At 40.5% G+C, this 19,220-nt stretch overlaps 1 protein-coding gene and 1 long non-coding RNA gene across 7 annotated transcripts in view; one reads left to right on the forward strand and one right to left on the reverse strand.

The window, feature by feature from the left end:
* GRB10 (growth factor receptor bound protein 10) overlaps positions 1–19,220 on the reverse strand; it is a 151,252-nt gene that overhangs the window by 76,777 nt on the left and 55,255 nt on the right. For 4 of the 6 annotated variants that reach the window (XM_051609645.1, XM_051609648.1, XM_051609643.1 and 1 more), the window contains exon 3: positions 10,121–10,214. In XM_051609645.1, the coding sequence (XP_051465605.1) occupies positions 10,121–10,214 (94 nt within the window). Of the gene's footprint in view, positions 1–7,066; positions 7,214–10,120; positions 10,215–10,320; positions 10,529–19,220 lie in introns of those variants that run through there. The other 2 variants (XM_051609646.1, XM_051609647.1) reach the window with 2 other exon arrangements.
* LOC127380533 (uncharacterized) lies at positions 10,789–17,900 on the forward strand. The gene is made up of 3 exons (XR_007888518.1): positions 10,789–10,839; positions 12,697–12,756; positions 12,853–17,900. It is a non-coding gene; the product is annotated as an uncharacterized LOC127380533 (long non-coding RNA).

Consider the following 19,220-nt stretch of genomic DNA (forward strand, 5'->3'; position numbering starts at 1 on the left):
TACTTTGACAGAGACCAAAAATATAACCTTGAAGGTCAGGGGAAAACAAAAACCTAGAAATTGTTTGCAAACAAGAGGGCTGCATTGTGTCAGCTTTTAGAAATTATCTGCCATCACAAGAGAGATCAAAGATGGGTGGCTGATCAGACACAGGGTACAAATCAGTTCAGTGTGCCTTAAATGAGGGTGTGAGTAACTCAGGGCTTTACCTGAAGGAGGTAAATGGATTTCATGGGGGGAGTGGGATAAAAATTATATCTAGTCTCAAAATTGCTAAATGTACTGGTGAACTAAGGCTGTTATAAGGTTTCTTGTGAAGCCCAAGTCCAGTCAATCTCAAGAATTAAGGGAGCAGTTTACAGCATTACAACTGCCTCCACTTTGCCACACCACTGCTACCATACTCTAGGAAGTTTCATAGAAGAGGGAGTCTGTTTCTCACCACCACCCCCCACTGTCACACTCAGAAAGCACAGAGATGTACAGTAACACTGTGCTCTTGATTCTGATTTTAGCAAAGTTGACAGATTTAAAAAAGAAAACAGCCTCCCCACCCCATTAAAGTAATTTGAGCATTATATGCATTACAGATTAAATAGTAATCAATTTCTGATTTATTTATAAGCGACAGTCTTTTGTGTTTGAATAAGCAGAATAGTTTTAATTCAGATTTGACCACAACAGTCAGAAAACCAAATCAGTGCCCTGGAGCTTTCCATGTAATCAGATACTGAACAGCAGTTTTTTCTCCATTAAGGCTGACTCTGCATAGTGACGTTGTACCTTTATCTCAAAAATCAGAGACACACTTTCAAAACTTATTCTTTTAAGCAGTATTTCATAACAGGCAGTATAGCTGCAGTGAGTATGGATTGTTTCCATCTCTAAATATACCCTTTCTCTTTATATGTCAAACTGTCTTTGAAAGTTAGGATTTGGTTTTGGTAAAGGTGTCAGAATCTGAAGTTAATAATGTGATGCTGCAGAGACACTGTTTTTACTGAACAACTGCCATTGTTACAGCATGATTAAAAACTAGGCTACATAATAAATCAACTTTGCTAGCTGGAGAGCTCATTAGTACTGAGCCTATTTAAGTGCCCACAGCCATGTTTTGACATTTGGCTGTAACACCTTCACTGAAAGTTCAAAAGCTTCTTACATAAAGGCAAATACACTTAAAACATGCCCCCTAACAGGGAAGTATATGCAGAACACAAGGATGTGCAGGAGGATTGTGGAGCAGCAGAGGCAAGAATTCAACTCAGCCATGTTAAAAACATCACCCAAAAGCTATCAAAAGAGTCTTTGCTGATAGTATCGATTTCCATCCTTCCACTCTCACAACATGTTGACAGTACATATTTAGTCAGATTACAAAAGAAAACAAAGCCAATAAAGTTATTCAAGAAAACATATGAGCACATCCCAAGATCTTCCAGTGAACTTGTAATGGTTAAATTAGAAGAGAGCATTTCATATTGCAAAGCTCACTTATGGATCACTAACTCAAACAAAAGAACCATGCCACCTGTAGGCAGAGGACAACCTGAGACGTCAAGTCTCCCCATACCAATTTGTCCTGGCTTGAGCAGAACAGTAAATAAGTATATAAACCAATAAAAAAAACCAGTGCAATCTATCACACTTGGCTGTTTTAACAACCTGCTTACAGAAAGGATGGGGATGATGCAAGACGCTAAGTATATACATTTACAGAGGAAAGACTGCACTACCTGTAGGATTTTCAACTTAATTTGTTCACAAAGATATGAGATAAGCACATTAAAAATTATCTCAGCTCAGGCACCTGGGAAAAACACCTCATAATGAGTGGGCATTGAGATACTAGCTTCCCTCTGATATCCAAGTTTCCCTGAATACACCATTTCCAACAGGAGCACTGAACCCATGAACTCAAGCTCCAGAAAAAGTAAGCCTGGACAAGGCCACCTCCATGAAGGGCCTGCAGGTTGATTTCCCTGAGAAGGCCTCTCTCAGCTTGTGCAAGGTGCCTGTTCCTCCCAAGCAGTCACCAGTGAGGCTGTTGCATCAGGCTGCCAGCAGACAGGCACTCGGCAAGCAGCCAGCTGCCCCGACACAACTGGAGTAGCTGCACCAGCACAGAAAGTATTTGTGCCGCCAATGACATCACCTCACTGAGCTGATATACCTCTGGGGAAGCGTGCCAACAGTAAACAAATACATGATGTGAACATTTCCCTCCTGCTAACACACCAGAGCCTTGTAACAAATGAATCGGTTCATGCACCCACCCTCGCCCCTCCCCAAAATGTGCCACTTCACTCTGCCGGTTCCTGTGCAATAGCTGCAGTGCAGAAAGCCAGTTTTCCACAAGATGCCCAGAAGTGCACCCCTGGACAAGAAGAAAGAGCAACCCTATACTACCTCTTGCATTATCCAGCCAAAGGATGCAAAATGACTGACTGCTGCAAGAGTCTTAGCTGTGCTTCAGCACTAGCAGGAAATGCACATCCCTTAAAATTAAGGACAAAAGTAAATTAAAAAGGAAATTTTATTTTAAAATTTATTTCACAGTGTCTCCCTCCCCCTATTTGATTTGAGGTCACGTCAGCCTTATACCAGCATGTCACCGTTTGACCAGGACACAGCACTAAGCTAACTTGTTCTCCAACAGGTAGCACATTAGGGGTGAGGGAGGTAAATGCCCTTCTGCTCTGACAAGGATCTGAAAGAAGCAACAGAATCACACCACCCAGAGGCCCAATTTACACTTTCCCCTCCCAAATCCTTAGACAAGAATTTAACAATAATAACAAACAAGCTTATTCTAATCACCCTAAATTCACACCTTGTGAATCTACCCACCCAGGGATACAAATCTTGAAAGAGAATGTAGAGGAACACAGTTCATCTAAATTCAGTGTGAAAAAAAAAACAAACCCCAAACCACTTTCTCAGGTCACACACCCATACAGCTCACTCCCTGAGTATGGTGCACCCTGGTCTATCTCCAGCACGGAACCCTACTCCCCAGCACAGCTCCACCTACTCTCCCAATGCCACCCTTCTGCCCCAGAAACCATCTCCTGTCCCAACACAGCAGGAAGTCCATTGCAAACCTGGTAATAACTTTACAATTTTTCCATAGGACACAGTAGAACACAGGCTTAAAATTTACTTTTACAGCCATGTAAATCACAGAATCACAGAATCCTAGGGGTTGGAAGGGACCTCGAAAGATCATCTAGTCCAACCCCCCTGCCAGAGCAGGGTCACCCAGAGCACATCACATAGGAACGCGTCCAGGCGGGTTTTGAATGTCTCCAGCAAAGGAGACTCCACAGCCTCCCTGGGCAGCCTGTTCCAGTGCTCTGTCACTCTCACAGTAAAGAAGCTTCTTCTGATATTTACATGGAACCTCCTATGTTCCAGTTTGCACCCATTGCCCCTTGTCCTACCACTGGATGTCACTGAAAAAAGCCTGGCTCTGTCCTCCTGACACTCCCCCTTAACATATTTCTAAACTTTGATGAGGTCAGCCCTCAGTCTCCTCCAAGCTAAAGAGACCCACCTCCCTCAGCCTTTCCTCATAAGGGAGATGTTCCATAGGGAAGATTAATGTTTAATATTGCAATACTTTCTGCTTTACATTTACTTTAAAATTCTCAATCTTTTCTACATCTTCACTTGTAAAACTTCAAATTAATAAAGGCCCCAAGGCAAGACATGTTATACTCGACACAACTAAGACAGAGGGCTCCTTCCCTTCAATCATCCTGCCTTGTCAAAGAAATTTACTTGAAGCACACACTGAATCCTAGGAGATTACAAAAAGGCTTAAAATTCCATGCTTGTCAACTATGACTTTTTTTTTTTCATTCATATCAGGTGGCTTCAGAGGGACACATCTAGTTTTAAATATGTCCAAAAATTAAGATTGGCAAAGCTGATACTTACATGTTGCTATATGAAAAAAAGTTGAAAAAAATTAAAATACAAAAAATTAAAAGAAAATCAGTCAACTGTAAATGTGTTTCTCTGAAGATAAAACATTTAAAACATTTTTAGACTTTTTCTTCTCATTTCACTGCTTTCCCTCAATCTTCATCAGCAATGTTATTATATAGAATTTTCCTGCTAAACTCAGTCTATTTTGTCTTCTTGCAACTTGCTGCAAATCTCTGAAATTATCTGTACTAAACTCCAACGTACTTTGTCTTATCGTTTCATCTTTCTAATTTTTTTATTATTTTTTTTTCTCCAGAGTTTAGTCAGCCCAAGGGTTTGGGAACTAATATAATGAGGGGAGTCAAACTTCTACACAGCTATTATGGGTGCCCTCCTAGTAACTGTGCTAACAAGATTCATCACCAAGCACAATGGAAGCCTTCTCCAAAACAAGACAAAGGTTCTGTAATGAGCTAGGCAGGAAGCGGGGGCTCAGCAATCTGTGTAGGGATAGTCACTGTAAATCTTTTTGGCACTAATGGTGGGCTTTTTTTCTGAGGCTGGACTACAACATTTATACAAAGCATGAGAATTCATGAATGTCTGGCAGCTTTTGGTATTGTCTCTGCAATACAAACAAGACTATCCGTTTTTCTCTCTACATTTTCAATTCAGTACCAGCTGGATTCTGCAAAACATGGGTTAGTTCTGATACACCAAATAACTGACTCATCCCAGTGGGGTCCCACAAGCACATCAGAAGTACCACCAGCCATTACTAAACATGCCCCTCCTTAGCTACAGAACAAATAAAGCCACTTCAATCTCACATGCCTACTTTGTGGCAGATACAAAAGAAAGCGTATTAAAAAGTAATGCTAGCAGTGGTGAAGAGTAAGAGTGCTATACAAGATTATTTCTCTAGGCCAAATTTTAGGCACTGTAATACTGCATTTAAGGACATATTCAAAAGTCTGTCCTTATTGACACGTGCTTGTGTTTTTTGGATCTAGGCAGTGTGCTCAAATGGTAGTTTCCACCACCGCTGACATTTACCACTTCTAGAAGTGAAGTTAATGTATTAGTTACTAGCCAGTGAGGTACAGGAGAGCATCCACCTCAAGATGCAAGCTGGACACTGCCCTGGATCCCTCCAGTTTCAGTGGGAACAAGACATAGGGGCAGGAAATCTAATGCTAGCTGATCCACAACCATAGCATCTTCATCATCTCACTACTGGCAAGATTTCCTACCATGACTACCGAAGAAAGTCCAAAGAATGAGCTGGCTGTTGAAAATGGACTGCTGTTGGCTAAAACAACTCCTATCACTATTTTCAGTCTGCTGCCAAAGCCACCTGGCCACAGAGCCAGAGGCACCACAATATTCAGCTCAGTTCTGTCTGCAAACTGCTGTGATAAAAAGCATCATACCCAACAAGAGTCTAGAGTGACTCAGGAGAGGAAGACCTTATGCAAATGCATTAATAAAAGGAAGAGAAATCTTTCATCACAGACCCATGGCAATTTGTATACACACTGACAATCATCCTACAAGTACACACACACAGAAAATGGCACAATTGTGTCTCTAATGCTTCCACTAAAAGTCAAGGTGACAGAATGCATCTTATTTATGTCTGGCTCAAAAATCCTGAATAAGAACTAGCTACACAACCTCAAAAAGTACACGTGAAGTACTGATAAAAGGTACTGCCTATAAACCCCATGGCCAGGACTGGAGTTGGCACTATTTGCTGCTTGCTAGAAAAACAGAGAAAAATGAGCTCCAAACTGTGCCTCAACGGAGACAAGCCCAGAAGAACAGAATAAGACAAGAAACAGCGGTGGCAAGGTTGGCAGGTCAAACTCCCCTGAAGTCTGAGAGTAACAAATTCAGTTGGGCTTACAGTTTTCTGTAGCATTATGTATTTTTCTGTCTTACTCCATATGGAAAGGCTGCTCCTAGGCAGCACAGGGAATCCACAAGATTGTCCTGCTTGCTTGCTACTGAGACACATTCAAGGTTAGCTGTGGTGGTGGCACCGTAGGGCAATGTGCTCAAGCAAGAGGAATGGAGGCTTCACTGCTAAGGTGCCTCAGAAGAGAGAAGAATCAGAAGCATCCTTTGTGATGGCACAGGGAGAACAAGTGCTGGAGACCACCATCTCTACAAAAGGCCTCAAAAAGCATCTCCATGCACATACAAGTGTTTTGACTCTGCCCCTTGCTATTGAACAGGGTGCAAATGCTGTAGGCTACACACTGCAGAGAACCTGTCATTGCGCAATGTTAAACATTTGTGAGTGCTAAAAATTCTGCAAAGTGAAATGCAGCTGAGGAGGCTACAGCTCCTTTCATCTCCACACTCCATTCCTGATGGGGGAAAAAAACCAGAAAAATAACAATACCTGTCCCATCCTAAGCATGCACTCGTGTCTTCTTTCTCCTGGTGTTTTTAAATATGATAAATAATAATGTTCATTGTTTCTTCACCTCCTTCCCTAGCTCTTCAGGTAACGCCACATAGTTTAGACATTTTTCTTCTCCAACGCTAGAGGCTTTACTACAACTTCTGGAAGAATTGCTCAAAAAATACTTGACTTACTGTTTATTAAATGCCAAATCCTGGCATTCTCCAACTTTCAATTGGTAGCTGAAATGTATCTGTTCCTTTACATCAGCTGATGCTGTTATTGTACACTAGGATGAAGCTCACTCTTTCCTATTTGATTTATGAAGTAGCTTTTGGGGAATAGAGGAAAATATCCCAGGTTCCTGCTTTCTGTATGTAGTGCCTTTATAAAAGTTGTCCCAAATAGCAGAATAATTGAAAAATGAATACTAAATAATGGCCTAGATATACAAATCCCTACTGCTAAAGTAAGCGAGTTTATCAGCATACCTACACATAATCAGTTATTGAATTACTTCTAGGAAAAAATACTATTACAGCTGCACTCAACTTTCTACATGTGTTTCATATGAAACCTGACTGTTTTAAAAACTCCTCAGTTTACAAAAAAGTATTGTCTATTCCCCAGTCTTTACAAAATATTATTTAAAAATAAAAACCTGAACAGTTATAAAGCCTCTGCTTGTGTAAAAAGAGTGATTCAGCAGGAAACACGTACTTGAAATACCCTTCACAAGAAAGAGCTTATTCACGCAGGGACAGTTGGCAGAGATATCTCAGTCTCCACTTGAATGCTCCTTTTCCAGCTTGAGTTGAAGGGATGCAGATGCCTGGGAGGAAGCTAATCACCATTTTTATAGGCCGTGGAAAGCAGGGTCTCGTTCAGAATCGCAAGTGCTTGTACCAAAGCTCTCCCAGCAAAAAGCAAAGGGCTCTAAGTTAATGTTCAACAGAAACTGGCAAATCTGCTACGCTCACTGAGCAATGTGGTCAGGTATGAATTAGAAGTGTATACATAAAATAACGTAATAAGTATGGCTGCTCAAAGTTCAGCTGCAGCGTTTAAGGCACAGCACTCAAAAGGGAAAAAGGCACGGAGCATCTAACACATGAAATATTTCAGCTAATTCTAATCCTTCTGTAATTTCTGCTCTCTTTAAATATGTATTAAAACAGCTTTGCTGCAAGCCAATCAGTCTTCCTTAAAAGTCTTGCAAAACACAGGAACAAAAGCTTTAGATCTGCTAGCCAGCATAAGCTGAAGTCAGCAAAGAACACTGCATGTAACTGGAAGCAAAATTTGCCATAGTCTGTTGTAAATACCTTTATCATCAGCGTAATCAAGGCATACCACTAAACAGATTCATTTATTAAATGCAAGCAGTAGTTCTGCAAGTTACTTCTGGATACAGGTTTACTCTATGTTTTTCATCAAAGTCAGAGCCAGCAAAGCTTTAATAGAAAGCTTTAATGGATAACACAGTTTAGTGTAAGAGTACGAAAGCAAACAGCTGCCACAGAACTTAAAACCTCACCTCATGTAAATAATATAGTCTTCCTATTTATTGTGTGAGTAATATGACTGCATGGGAGCTAGTTCAGGCCATGTCAAACTCCCTCTGAAGCTCTTCATGTTGTATTTTTTTATGTACTATTCGTTAATCAGTTACTGGAATATGTGGCTGCTCCTAAATACTTGTACTTTCAAGTTCTTGGATAAGAAAGGGTATTTCATACACCGTAAAAGAGTGTAGACACTCATATTTGGACAGAAAACACACACACAAGACATGACATAATACCATGTCACTTCCATTTTCAAAATGATACCGAAGCAGCAAGTACCATGTCTGCAAGTCACGTTGCTTCCCTCCAGCATTGCAAAAAGACACTAGTGCTAAAGCCCAGTGCAGCATCAGAAGCTACCACTGGGCATCCGGGTTCAGTTCTTAATCCTCCCCACTTACGTAACAGTGTTTCATGGTCACAGGGGCAGGCAAGATTAATAACATTCTAAATACCTACTTCAGCAACAAAATCAGTAAGGTTTTAGAAACACTGGATTTTATTTCTGTCAGTCAGCTGACTTACGAAAAAAATCCCAAACAATTTGTGGATGTAAAAGTGATGTTCAGGAAATACTAGGCAAAATACTAATAGGGTCTTTCTTCATAAACAGTACCTCTACAAAAAACATTACTTCAAGATAGCTGCTTCCTAAATTAATTAGGACCAGTCTGCACATAGACATTTGTCTCAAAGTAGCCGAGGCAGAGGCACACATCAGGTGACACTGTATGGATCTGTCCACAGTGGTACAATGTTGAGAGAGGAAAAGGAGTATCTGAATAGGAAGTATTATTCTATAAGGCCAATTTCATGTGACAAAGTTAGCATTTTGCCATCAAAATGTAGTCATACCTATCTATTCAATAAATAATTAGACCTCACAAGCAGCAGCCATGCATACTCTCACTCTAACACATGAACTTTGACCACACAGTATGAGTTTCCCCAAAAAATCCCTTGATTAAAGAAGGATATTTAAAAATAATTTCAGAATAAGTCACCTATATAGGTCCGCCTTGGGATTTGTGCATCCCAAGGTAGGTGAAATTAATGTAGCAGTACCATTCTAACACAAAAATTAAAAATGGAATTTATAAACTCTGTTTTGTAAGTATGCAAGCGTGCCACAACACACTGATTGCGCTACAAGTTTTAGATTGGATAACACAGCAACCTGAAAGCAAAGCTTAAAAGACTTAGGGGCTGGGTGGAGTGGAGTAAATGAAAATAAAATCTTCATTTCATTCTGGGACTTACTTGTGAAACTTAAATAGTCTTGATGATCTACAAGTCATGAAAATCCAGTCTTGCTGCCCTTGGCAAACAGAATAAGCTGGATTCTTAAAGGAAAACTTAACGCATATCGTATATGGTAAATATTTTAAATAATATATTTGTGATCTTTTTTTGTTTCAACAGCTTTGTGCTGACTACATACTATTAGTTGTTGCAGTCAAGAAACAACATGTGAAGATGACCTTCAAGACTTGGTTCCATATTAAGCCATCACAAACCCTGAGGATGAGGGGGTTCATTGGTTAAGACAGCACTCTCTATTATTAAGTATTCCAAAGACAAAAAAATAAAGCTGAACTAAAAGGTCCCTGATATAATACTAATAGTCTTTTTTTAGATATCTGAACAGATAAATTGGCAAAGAAAGATTTCCAAGATTTATTTTACAACATCTAGCTCAGGACCTCCTTTCCCCAAATGCACCAATTTCTATAATGCAAAGCAAGTAAACATACTTCTCTTCTACTGCAAAGCTGAGCCACCACTCTGAACCCTTCTTATAGCAGTCAAAGATTTTTCAAATACAACTTTAACATTAAAAATATTTAATTCCATTTCAGTTAATTCCTTCCTCCCCCCTCCTAAAAACAGGAAAATACTCCTGCAACCCAGGCTAGCAATCCCAGTTTGGGCTACAAGGCTTGAGATGCACTACAAGTTCTTAGTCATCTTCATCCACAGCTCAAAGGACAGTCATGAGAAAAAAACAATTTCCCAGCTCTCCTCCTCCAACCATCCAGAAATTATTTTTGGGTTTTTGGTGGGGCTGTTTGGTCGGTGGGTTTGTTTGGTTTTTTGTTTTTAAATGAGAAGGAGAAACCGCAACATGGAGGTAAAATCTGTCTCTGCATGTGCAGAGCCTTGGCTTTCCCCTGCAGAGCCTGGATTCCCACCCACAACTCCTCACCTTGGTGATGCAGGGAGATGCGGTTAGATGGTTCTTGGAAACTTGGTTCCACCAGATCCCGCCGACCATGAGCTGAAGTCTGATCTACATTGTCCTAAAAACAAAAGAGCAGAAAATCTTATCAAAAACAGACAGTTTGTATTCCCTGTAAGCTATACTGCCCAGAGCCAAACCACTGATAAAAAAAATCCCTGCCATACCTCTGATGGGAGAAACCAGTGTCAAAAAGATCACAGGGGAACACTAGGCTATCACATTAATACAGGTGTCATGAATCCAGAATCAGTAACTATTCTGTTGGCTCATCTGTACCTTTTTTTTTTTTGCATTTCAAACTGGGAAACAGTGTTGTAAATGCACTTCCTAGTTTCACAGAAGTTTCTGTTTGCATCAAATTACGTGGAGGCTTAGGGCTTTGTTTTCTTTAATTCCAAGTTTCTGGCTTACGGGTTTGTAACTAATTAACTGGACTGAAAGATTCAATAGTGAACGACCAAACCTCAAGAGGAATCAGAAGTTCAGTGCAGATAAACATCCATGGCTCTGGATGCCAACCTGTATTTTTTTTTTTTTCATACTAGAACTCTCACAAGATCGGGTTTCAAGAAGTTTTTACACAGACTGAATTTGGCCAAGTCTAAAATACCACAGTTTCTAACAAAACTTGCCAGGAGAAAGAAGGAAAATTGAAATATGAACAAAAAAATAAGAAAAGCAAGGTAAGTCACAATGAGTTTTAGAAGTATGAGAAGGAAATTTGGAGCAGGTACACAGTTTTAGAAAGCTGTCATACCTTTTCATATACCAGTTAAGGGTGGGTATGGAAAAACAGAATCAATTGCATGAAGCTGACTACATTAATACATCACTGCCCATAAACTGTGCTGCAGTGATATACATCATGGTATACATGCTGTGCCCAAAGTGTGGGATAAATACACAATGGCATGACCTGCATTTATGTCAAAATATAGCAATCACCTTCACAGCAAATTATGTCCTAATTATGGCAGAGCAGTAACATGCACAGAGCGAGTGGCAATTCAGCTGTGTGCAACCATGAGTTCTCAGCCCAATGTTACCAGTTTACCAAACATAAGGTAATGTCAAAAAACACAGTTGGTGCAGTGTTTGTGGATAAGAACTGTATATACTTTCACAGGATATAAAATATATTATCCTCTTCTTGAGGGAGATTGTCTCAAACAGCGGATACTTGAGCTTTGATTCAAGTACTCAAGCACTGCTCTTAAGACTACCATCAGGGATCAAAATTCAGGAGCTCACAGGTTTTTATAACACATTAACTGCCCACAGTGGCATGACTAAGGGAGGTTTTTACAAGCAAACAATATATGATCAGGTATTTCAGGTATCCATCTATCTGTCAGATATAACTGGGACCAGTCAGACTTCTGCCTCTATATTGGCTACTTCCCCTAATAGCTCTTTACACCCTTGTCACTGATTTCACAACACTGGCTGTTTCATGAGCCTCAGGTTTTTGTAGCTGCTTCTTAGGACTCAAGAAAAAAAAAAAATCAGACTTCCTGTCAGCATTACTGTATTTGTTTTTACTTTCTTGAGACATGACAGTATTTGTTATCTCTTTCACTGAAGCTAACAGAATACATGTTAGGAACAGTCTCTGGCTTTCAAATCCTTTGCAACTGCAGTGTAGCTCATACTAGCATTATTACCACTTTTGGAGTGCTAGTCATTTTCACTGGATGTATCTCATTTTACCTGGGATACCACACAGCCAGCACTGACCTGGCTCACATCATCTTAATTTTAAATTTCATGCAGGAAATTTGGGACTTGCAGTATGAGAGAACCATGTATGTAGGAAGCAGAAAGCACATACAAAACTAAGAGTCTGCTTCCAAGAAAGTTTAGCATAATTCTTTCAAAGGCTCCAAGGACAACAGAGGGGAGGAGATGCTTATCTAGGAAAAGTTTCAGCCAAAACAAAGCCAAATTCAACTGCTTTTCAGTTATTTCAAACCTAGTACAAAGGTTGAGAGGTGAACATCCCAGGCATGAAAAAGCAGCAGAACATTCTTCCTCCTAGTGCAGAGCTTTGTTTGTTTCCCTCCATGCAATTCACCACCATGTATTTTTACCAGGTAGCTAAAACCCCACTGGTGCAGTTTAGCAGTGTTAGTTCTGCATCCCAGGAACAAGCCTAGACATCCCACACATGGCTGCAGTTGCGTATTGCCTTTTGGCTGGGAAGAGTAACAGGGCACACCAAGAGAAACAAAAGGTAGAACAAGAAAACCAGTTCTAAGCTATTTGTTACACACCTAAATGTGTTTTCAGTGTCTCAAGACATAGAAGTTCCTAGTGGAAGGCAAGATTCATGCAGTAGTAGTAGTAACAGAGGATGAGATGTGGCCAAGATGTATCTTTTTATCTTTGGGTTTTCCACAGCAGTAACACAAACACCTGAGAAGACTCTATTTCAGGCTGGCTGCAAGCCTGTAACTCTTCAATTAAATGAATTTTTTTTAACTAGCAATTGCCAATAATATACAAGAATAGTATTCATCCTCTCTGGAATTACCTTACAGCTGTACCAGAAGATGCCGAGAACCACAGGCCTTATTCACAAAGCTTAAGTTGAAGCCATGGTAAGATACATCGAAGTTTTAAGAAGCAGAGGTTTAAATGACTAGAGATTGCTGGTGCAACCTTTACAGGGCTGATGCCCCTGTCGATTTTGTTAGATGCAGCTTGAGCAAAGCCAGGAGCCAAAAGGCTTCCTCTGGGCACTGAGAGTCAGCACAACCCCAGGTGCTAACGTAAAGCGACAGACATGCATAAACAAAGCCACACCTGTTAAAGCAATGTGGGCAGCAGAGGAGAAAAGGTAAGGGCGGTGCAATTTAAAGAGCTCGGGGTAGTTTCACATGACCCTCCAGAATCTGTTTGTGTCCGTTGTGCAGGGACAAACAGTGGCACTTTGCCAGCTTCAGTAGAGATCAGACAGACACTGGAACAAGGTTAAAAGAAGAAAGGAGGAAAAAAAAAAGTTAGGTAAGTTTCTCCACAGCAGCAGCTTCCTTGCTGGGCTCCTGCCGAGGACCGAGACCCAGGCGCTCCACAAGGTGGGCACCTGCTTTGGTCCATCACCACCCCCCTGCTGCCACTGAAACCAGGCTCCTGGTAAGTCATGTGTTTGCTCAATGTTTTAATCCCCAGCCCTCCCTCCTCTTCCAATAAATGCTCTCAATATGAAATTAAAGCATGTTACTTAACTTACTGCACCATCCAGCTATTGTATTTTTAGAAGCTAGCTGAGCATTAGCCCTCACTGACTTGTTTGCATGTACTACTTTCTGTCAGTCAGCATCTGCGACCAAGGATGACTTAATTGAGTGTCTAGGAAGAGTGCTAGAAGGATCTGAAACAGCATTTATTTCTTACATACTCATTAGCATTTCATACAGTCAAACACCATCATTACATGTTAGGTTTCAGTGTCCTTTTGCAAACCTACATTGCACAATGCAAAATGTAACATGCTTGCATCACATTAAGAGCCAAAGTCCACTCATAGGCAGTGTTATCTCTACATATCAGTAACCAGGACAATCTGGATTTATTTTTCAATCTATAATCAAGCCTTTCAAGTTGCACTGCTTCAACTATGACACGCAACATTTGCTGCTGTTTGTGCTAGCATCATAAGCATTTCAGTTATCAAAGAAAACATTAAATCTGCTGGTTTAATCAGAGAATCAGACAGTCATATACTATAGCAGTTCTGCTGTCTGCTCACAAGGTCTTTATTCACTTCTTCCACTCCAAGGGTTACTGTTCCCACCCGCAGTTTTGCTTAGAAGAGTATCCATCAGTATGAGACAGTATTATGAGGCTGACAAGCATGTTGCTGCTACTCTATTGCTGCTTCTGTCAGCCTGGTTCCTTCAGCAAAGGTTATCCAATCATTTAGGATAATCCTACAGGTAAATAGGGCTTAGAGAAGGGCGGAAGCAGATCCCAAAGTACAAATAATAAACTATCATCTATACTTTCTTTCTCCCTGCTTCTTTGCAGTGAAAGGGACCTGACTTTAGCATAGACAGAGTAGCTTTCTGTAGAGGTCTGGAAATCCCCTTTTACTGAAAGGTTCAACTTTTTCAGCAGTCACTGGAAGTTTATGAGATGGAGGAAGGCAACAAGTGGCAGCACAGCTTCTCGGAAGCTCCTGGGAGCATGGCCAGACAGAGGATGTCCAGATCACCAAGACAACAGTCCCTGGTTTTCGATTTACTGTCACTGTCTGCAAACCCACACAGCCATTCCCCTGAACAAAAGGTTCAATTGAGCAAAAGTCACGCATACTCATGCCAGCAGTCCCACAGTGACAAATTAAGATCATGACACACTTCTAATGTCTGTACACTGTCCAGCACAAGAGAAAGTCAAGTCAGATGTGCTGATGGGTCCCACTGTGGTCTAGGAGGCTATCAACGTAGATACACCTCAGTTTTCACAGAGGCCCTCCTGCCACACCAGGAGCTCACTGCCTACCTGGCAGTGCCAGGTTATCACATCAAAGTAGATGTCTTCAAACTAGTTGAGCAAAAAGAGAAAATTAGCCAGGTCATTTACCTGAACCACCTTAGCTTCACTCCATTCAGGCAACTTGTGTAAAGCAAAATTAAGTATGTTGTGTGAGCTCAGATTGAGGAAACTACTGCAAAGTGTTAAAAGTATAAGTTTGGTTTCCAAAAAAGCAATTATTAAAATGCACTGAAGAGGTGTCCACCAAGGGCCGTGAAAGAATAGACACTGCTCCAGGTTTCAGAAGCAGGAAGAGGATACTTTGAGAAATCAGACCATCTATCTGCAACTTGTTACTCTTGCACAAAGAACACTCTGAGGTAGACAAACATTTCTTTACCTGACCCAACACTGCCATTCTTAACATGCTTCTGGAGTTTCCTTAGGCAATAAACAGATTCCGCAGCATTTCTTCTAAGGACCACTTCATATGATTCTTCAATTCCCATACAAATGAGTATTAGGATGTAAAAGTAACTTTCTGCCTCGTTTTCTAAGCTATGTTTCTTCCTTACACCATGATTTTGCAGCCTTGCTTAAAGCCTTACTTAAAGCATCAAATGTATTCAAATATGGTAAGTGCCAAGTAGCCAGCTATTTATCTAAGCGAACTTTCCTATAGCTTACTGCTATCTGCAGCCATCCAGAGTTTCTGGATGTTCTGTCACTCAGTTTTACTCTTAGCCCTGTGAAGGCTATTACAGGAAGAAATCCACCAAACAGATCCAGACCAATATTCAAGCTCTAATCCAAACTCCACAGTCTAGATCAGCTAGTAATGCATATGACGCTCCTTGCCTAAAATATTTAAGTCACTGGGCTTCTTAGTGCTAAATACAGCAGCACAGTCCCCTACCAGGTAGTTGTTTGGTACTACATATTTTCAGCCTGCCAATCCAGAGCTTGAAGAACTATGTTTCAAGTACAGTCACGCAGGAAGAGCAGGGCTCTTGGTTTTGTCCAAAATCCCTGCTTTGTAAATAATTTCAAGTTTACTCAAGCACAGTTCATATTTTTTACTGTCTTCTGCCAGAGATCCAATCACACGTTCCCTGAGCCAGTGTCACAGAAACATAGAAGAAACAGGCTTTGCACACTAGGCAAAAAACTTTAAAGTGCATTCTCAGACAACCCACATATTACATAATTAAAGATCTGTAACTAGTTTTCCTGCCTCTTACCTATAGTCATTTGACTAGATAAGAGCCAAGTGAAAGACTCAGTAAGTCAACAGAGTAACCGTGAACCTAGAATTTTAGCATTCCCATTGCTAAGAGAGCTTGTACAAACAAGGGCTTAAAATAAAGCTACTTAGCTTTGTCAAAACTCAAGACTCTCTCTCCTGAAGTAGCAAAGCCACTAACTGTAGGAACCCTTCTGATTTCCCAGTGCTAGCTGTCAAGACTGAGAGCGATAACCCTACAGATCAGGAACAAACAAACCCAGTTTGTGATTACAGGAATAGCAAAGGTAGCAGCACATTCCTTCCAATGCACTGGAGCACCTCTGATCCTCGCTGCCACGAATCACCAGAAACATGCAGGGCACATGGATTTATTGCTGTCCATACATTCATACAACCCTCAGCAGACTTCCCAGCCCACCATGCAACATATACAATAGCTATGAGAAACACAGCTTATCAGGAATAGGCAAAGAAAGAAGGAAAGTGAGAGAGACTGACAGACAAGACAGACCTGCGTTCGTGATCTATGTCTCTGCAGTGACAGGGAATTTGTTAAATGAATCACAGGAATTATATTACATCCCATGATACAGAGGAAGGCAGAAAGGCTTGCCACTCTGACCTTGGAGGAACTTATCTCCCGACCCCCGTCTGGATTTCTACAACCCACTGACCAGAAAGTCCTTCAATTCAGAAAAAAAAAATAAAATAAATAAAAAAATAGGGTTTGGACCCTGTTGCAACACCAAAACTCTTGTAGTTTGTGTGCCTGGAGTCAGTGAAGTGTTTCTTCTCTTACAGCAAGAAAAAAAAAATCTTTCTTAAATACATGGGCTGATATGGTCATACAATATACTGCTATAGCTGAGCCACAAGGTTGTTTTCCTGAAAGTGTTTCATATTTATTTTAAGGAGTATTACCAGTTATGTGACTTGTCGCTACCTGCATTGCAACTGCTATCAGGGAAGTGCTGTTCCACACCAAAAGCTACTGTTACTTACTAGCCAGCTGCTGCCTTTTTTTTTCTTTCTTTCTTTCCCAAAAAAGTGTCTCTTTGCACACCCAGGAAATAAACAAACATAAATCTAATCTGTCAAGAGCTGGACCACGATTAACAACCTCCAGCTGTATCTGGTAGCGGCAGTTTACTCATGAAAGGCTTTTCCAGCAAGGCAGGAGTGAGCACACCATGTTTAGCTGATAGCTTCAGTAATGCACTTGCACAGCACCCATACACACTAGCATTGCAGATGCAGCTTCTTTAGGCTGGTCTTTGCTAAACTGGCATTAGCAAGGTTTTCAACACTACCAAACCCAGAATTTGGCAAGAACTACATCAAATTAAATTTCTCTCACTCGATGTCCCCTTGTAGTATAAACTGACTGCTTCTGCAAGAATGTAGCTGCCTCCCAGTACTCTGCAGAGAAAAAAATGGATAGCATATTCCCCAGTTTGCACTGTTTGGACCAGACTGCCGTTTATTATGGTAGAAGAAAATTCAGTACATCATGGTTGCTGTCTTTTAATCAGCTAGCAAGGAGGGAATCCAACTGACAGGCTTAGAAATGCTAAAAGCTTTGTTCTATTTTTAATGAGACTAAAACCACTGTGGCTGTTAAGAGACAGTTTACATAGTTTACAGCTAAAATAAAGTCTTGAAATACAGAAAAGAAACAAAAGCACAAGGTTCTCAAAGAAAGCAATCACTTCTTAGAACTGTCTTCAGCTAGAAAGCACTTCAAAAATGAAGCAGTTACGTTCTGATAAAATGTCTTTTTGCTTATTTTTTAAAAACATAAGCTAGGTTCCTTTTAATTTCTAACAACACACCACTGAATAAATGAGGTTTATATTAAGAAATTATTCCCAGTTGAAAATTATATGCTTATATGAAAATTCTGTTTCTTCTGATGCTGCCAACAGATCCTGATAATGTATCTTTTGCTTGTGCTTAATTTAGCCTTTCCTCCAAAGCAAGTCACTCTCACTGGCAAGGGACTGCCACTGATAAAGCTATCAAAACCCTAATTTACTGCATGTTTCAAGCTCTTTGGTTTTGGTCAATACTGACTCCACCAATAAAGTCCCTGAAAAAAATATGCTTTCTGTGAGAGAGAATTGTTTTTACCAACAGGGATGAAGCAGAAAAATTGAGGTTTTACTTTGAGGAAGTAAAAAGTCAACTAAGAGGCTTTTTATTGAGATTATGCATCTTTCTTTTATCACATAAATGATACTTAATATACTAAACTACTTACATTTAGCTAAAAGCACAGCAAAACTCTAATGAACTTTGCAATCCATATGTGTTTACTACTATAGTGGATGGTGCTCATGCAATCTAAGGGAGTAATGCAACCCATAATGATGTCTTGCTACTCGTAAAACCTTTAGCCTATTCAAAAATCCTCACCAGGGTGATTTTTAATGTTTTGTCCAAGTTTCTGAAGTGCATGGTCAGACTACACTCCTTCCTCATCAAGGATGAAAAGAAATAAAGGGAATATTTGTACCTAGGTGCTATGGGAAATTTCAGCATGTTACACATCTGCTCACACAACTATCCATTCTGAAAAAGCATCTTCAAAATTATTTTATTTTAGCTACCATAAAAAAAAACACTTACGATGTTCCTCCAGGGGAAGTTGTAACACACAGAAAGAAGGGACAGGATATTTGATCCTTTTCAACCCGCTGCCATCCCCATGCTCAGACCTGTGAATTACCAGGCATCTCATCTGTTCTACTTGGCATCAATTCTACTAGAGCTCCTTTTTATAGTGGCACTGCTGGCCAGCTGCTTCCAAGAACACTGGTTTTTGGAGTCAGGTTTTGCCCAAGCAGACAGGAGACGTTCTGTGAACTGCCTTGGACAGTCTGTCCTGGCACAGGCTAATGATGCCTTGCACTAACCTTGGAAGGCTCAATGCCTGAAAGGATAACCTATCTGATGGACTCTAGGATCCTGCACTGCACATTTCTGTGTCTCATGCAGAGGAAGGGAGGAGAAAAGGGAAGATGCTACATAGAGTGCAGGAATCACTACTTCCATTCAAGTGCATTCTCTTTAAGAATAGATACACAAATCTCTGTGCTTTGGGAAGCAGCAACCACAGCCAGACTACCTAAATTACATTTAATTGTATGCACCCTTATAACTAAGCAGACCTGAAAACTGAAGACTGACAAAACTGTAACAAAGGCATTAAAGTAGCATGAAGCACAGAACAAAGGAATTTTTCCCATCTATCCCCTTTTGTCTTCTTGATGGTTCAGCATCATACTGAGGTTTGAATGGGGCCAGTGGGTGAAGATGATTCTTCACAGCCCTTGATAG

This window comes from Apus apus, chromosome 2 (assembly GCF_020740795.1).
Source record: "Apus apus isolate bApuApu2 chromosome 2, bApuApu2.pri.cur, whole genome shotgun sequence".
In the NCBI taxonomy this organism is placed as follows: domain Eukaryota; kingdom Metazoa; phylum Chordata; class Aves; order Apodiformes; family Apodidae; genus Apus; species Apus apus.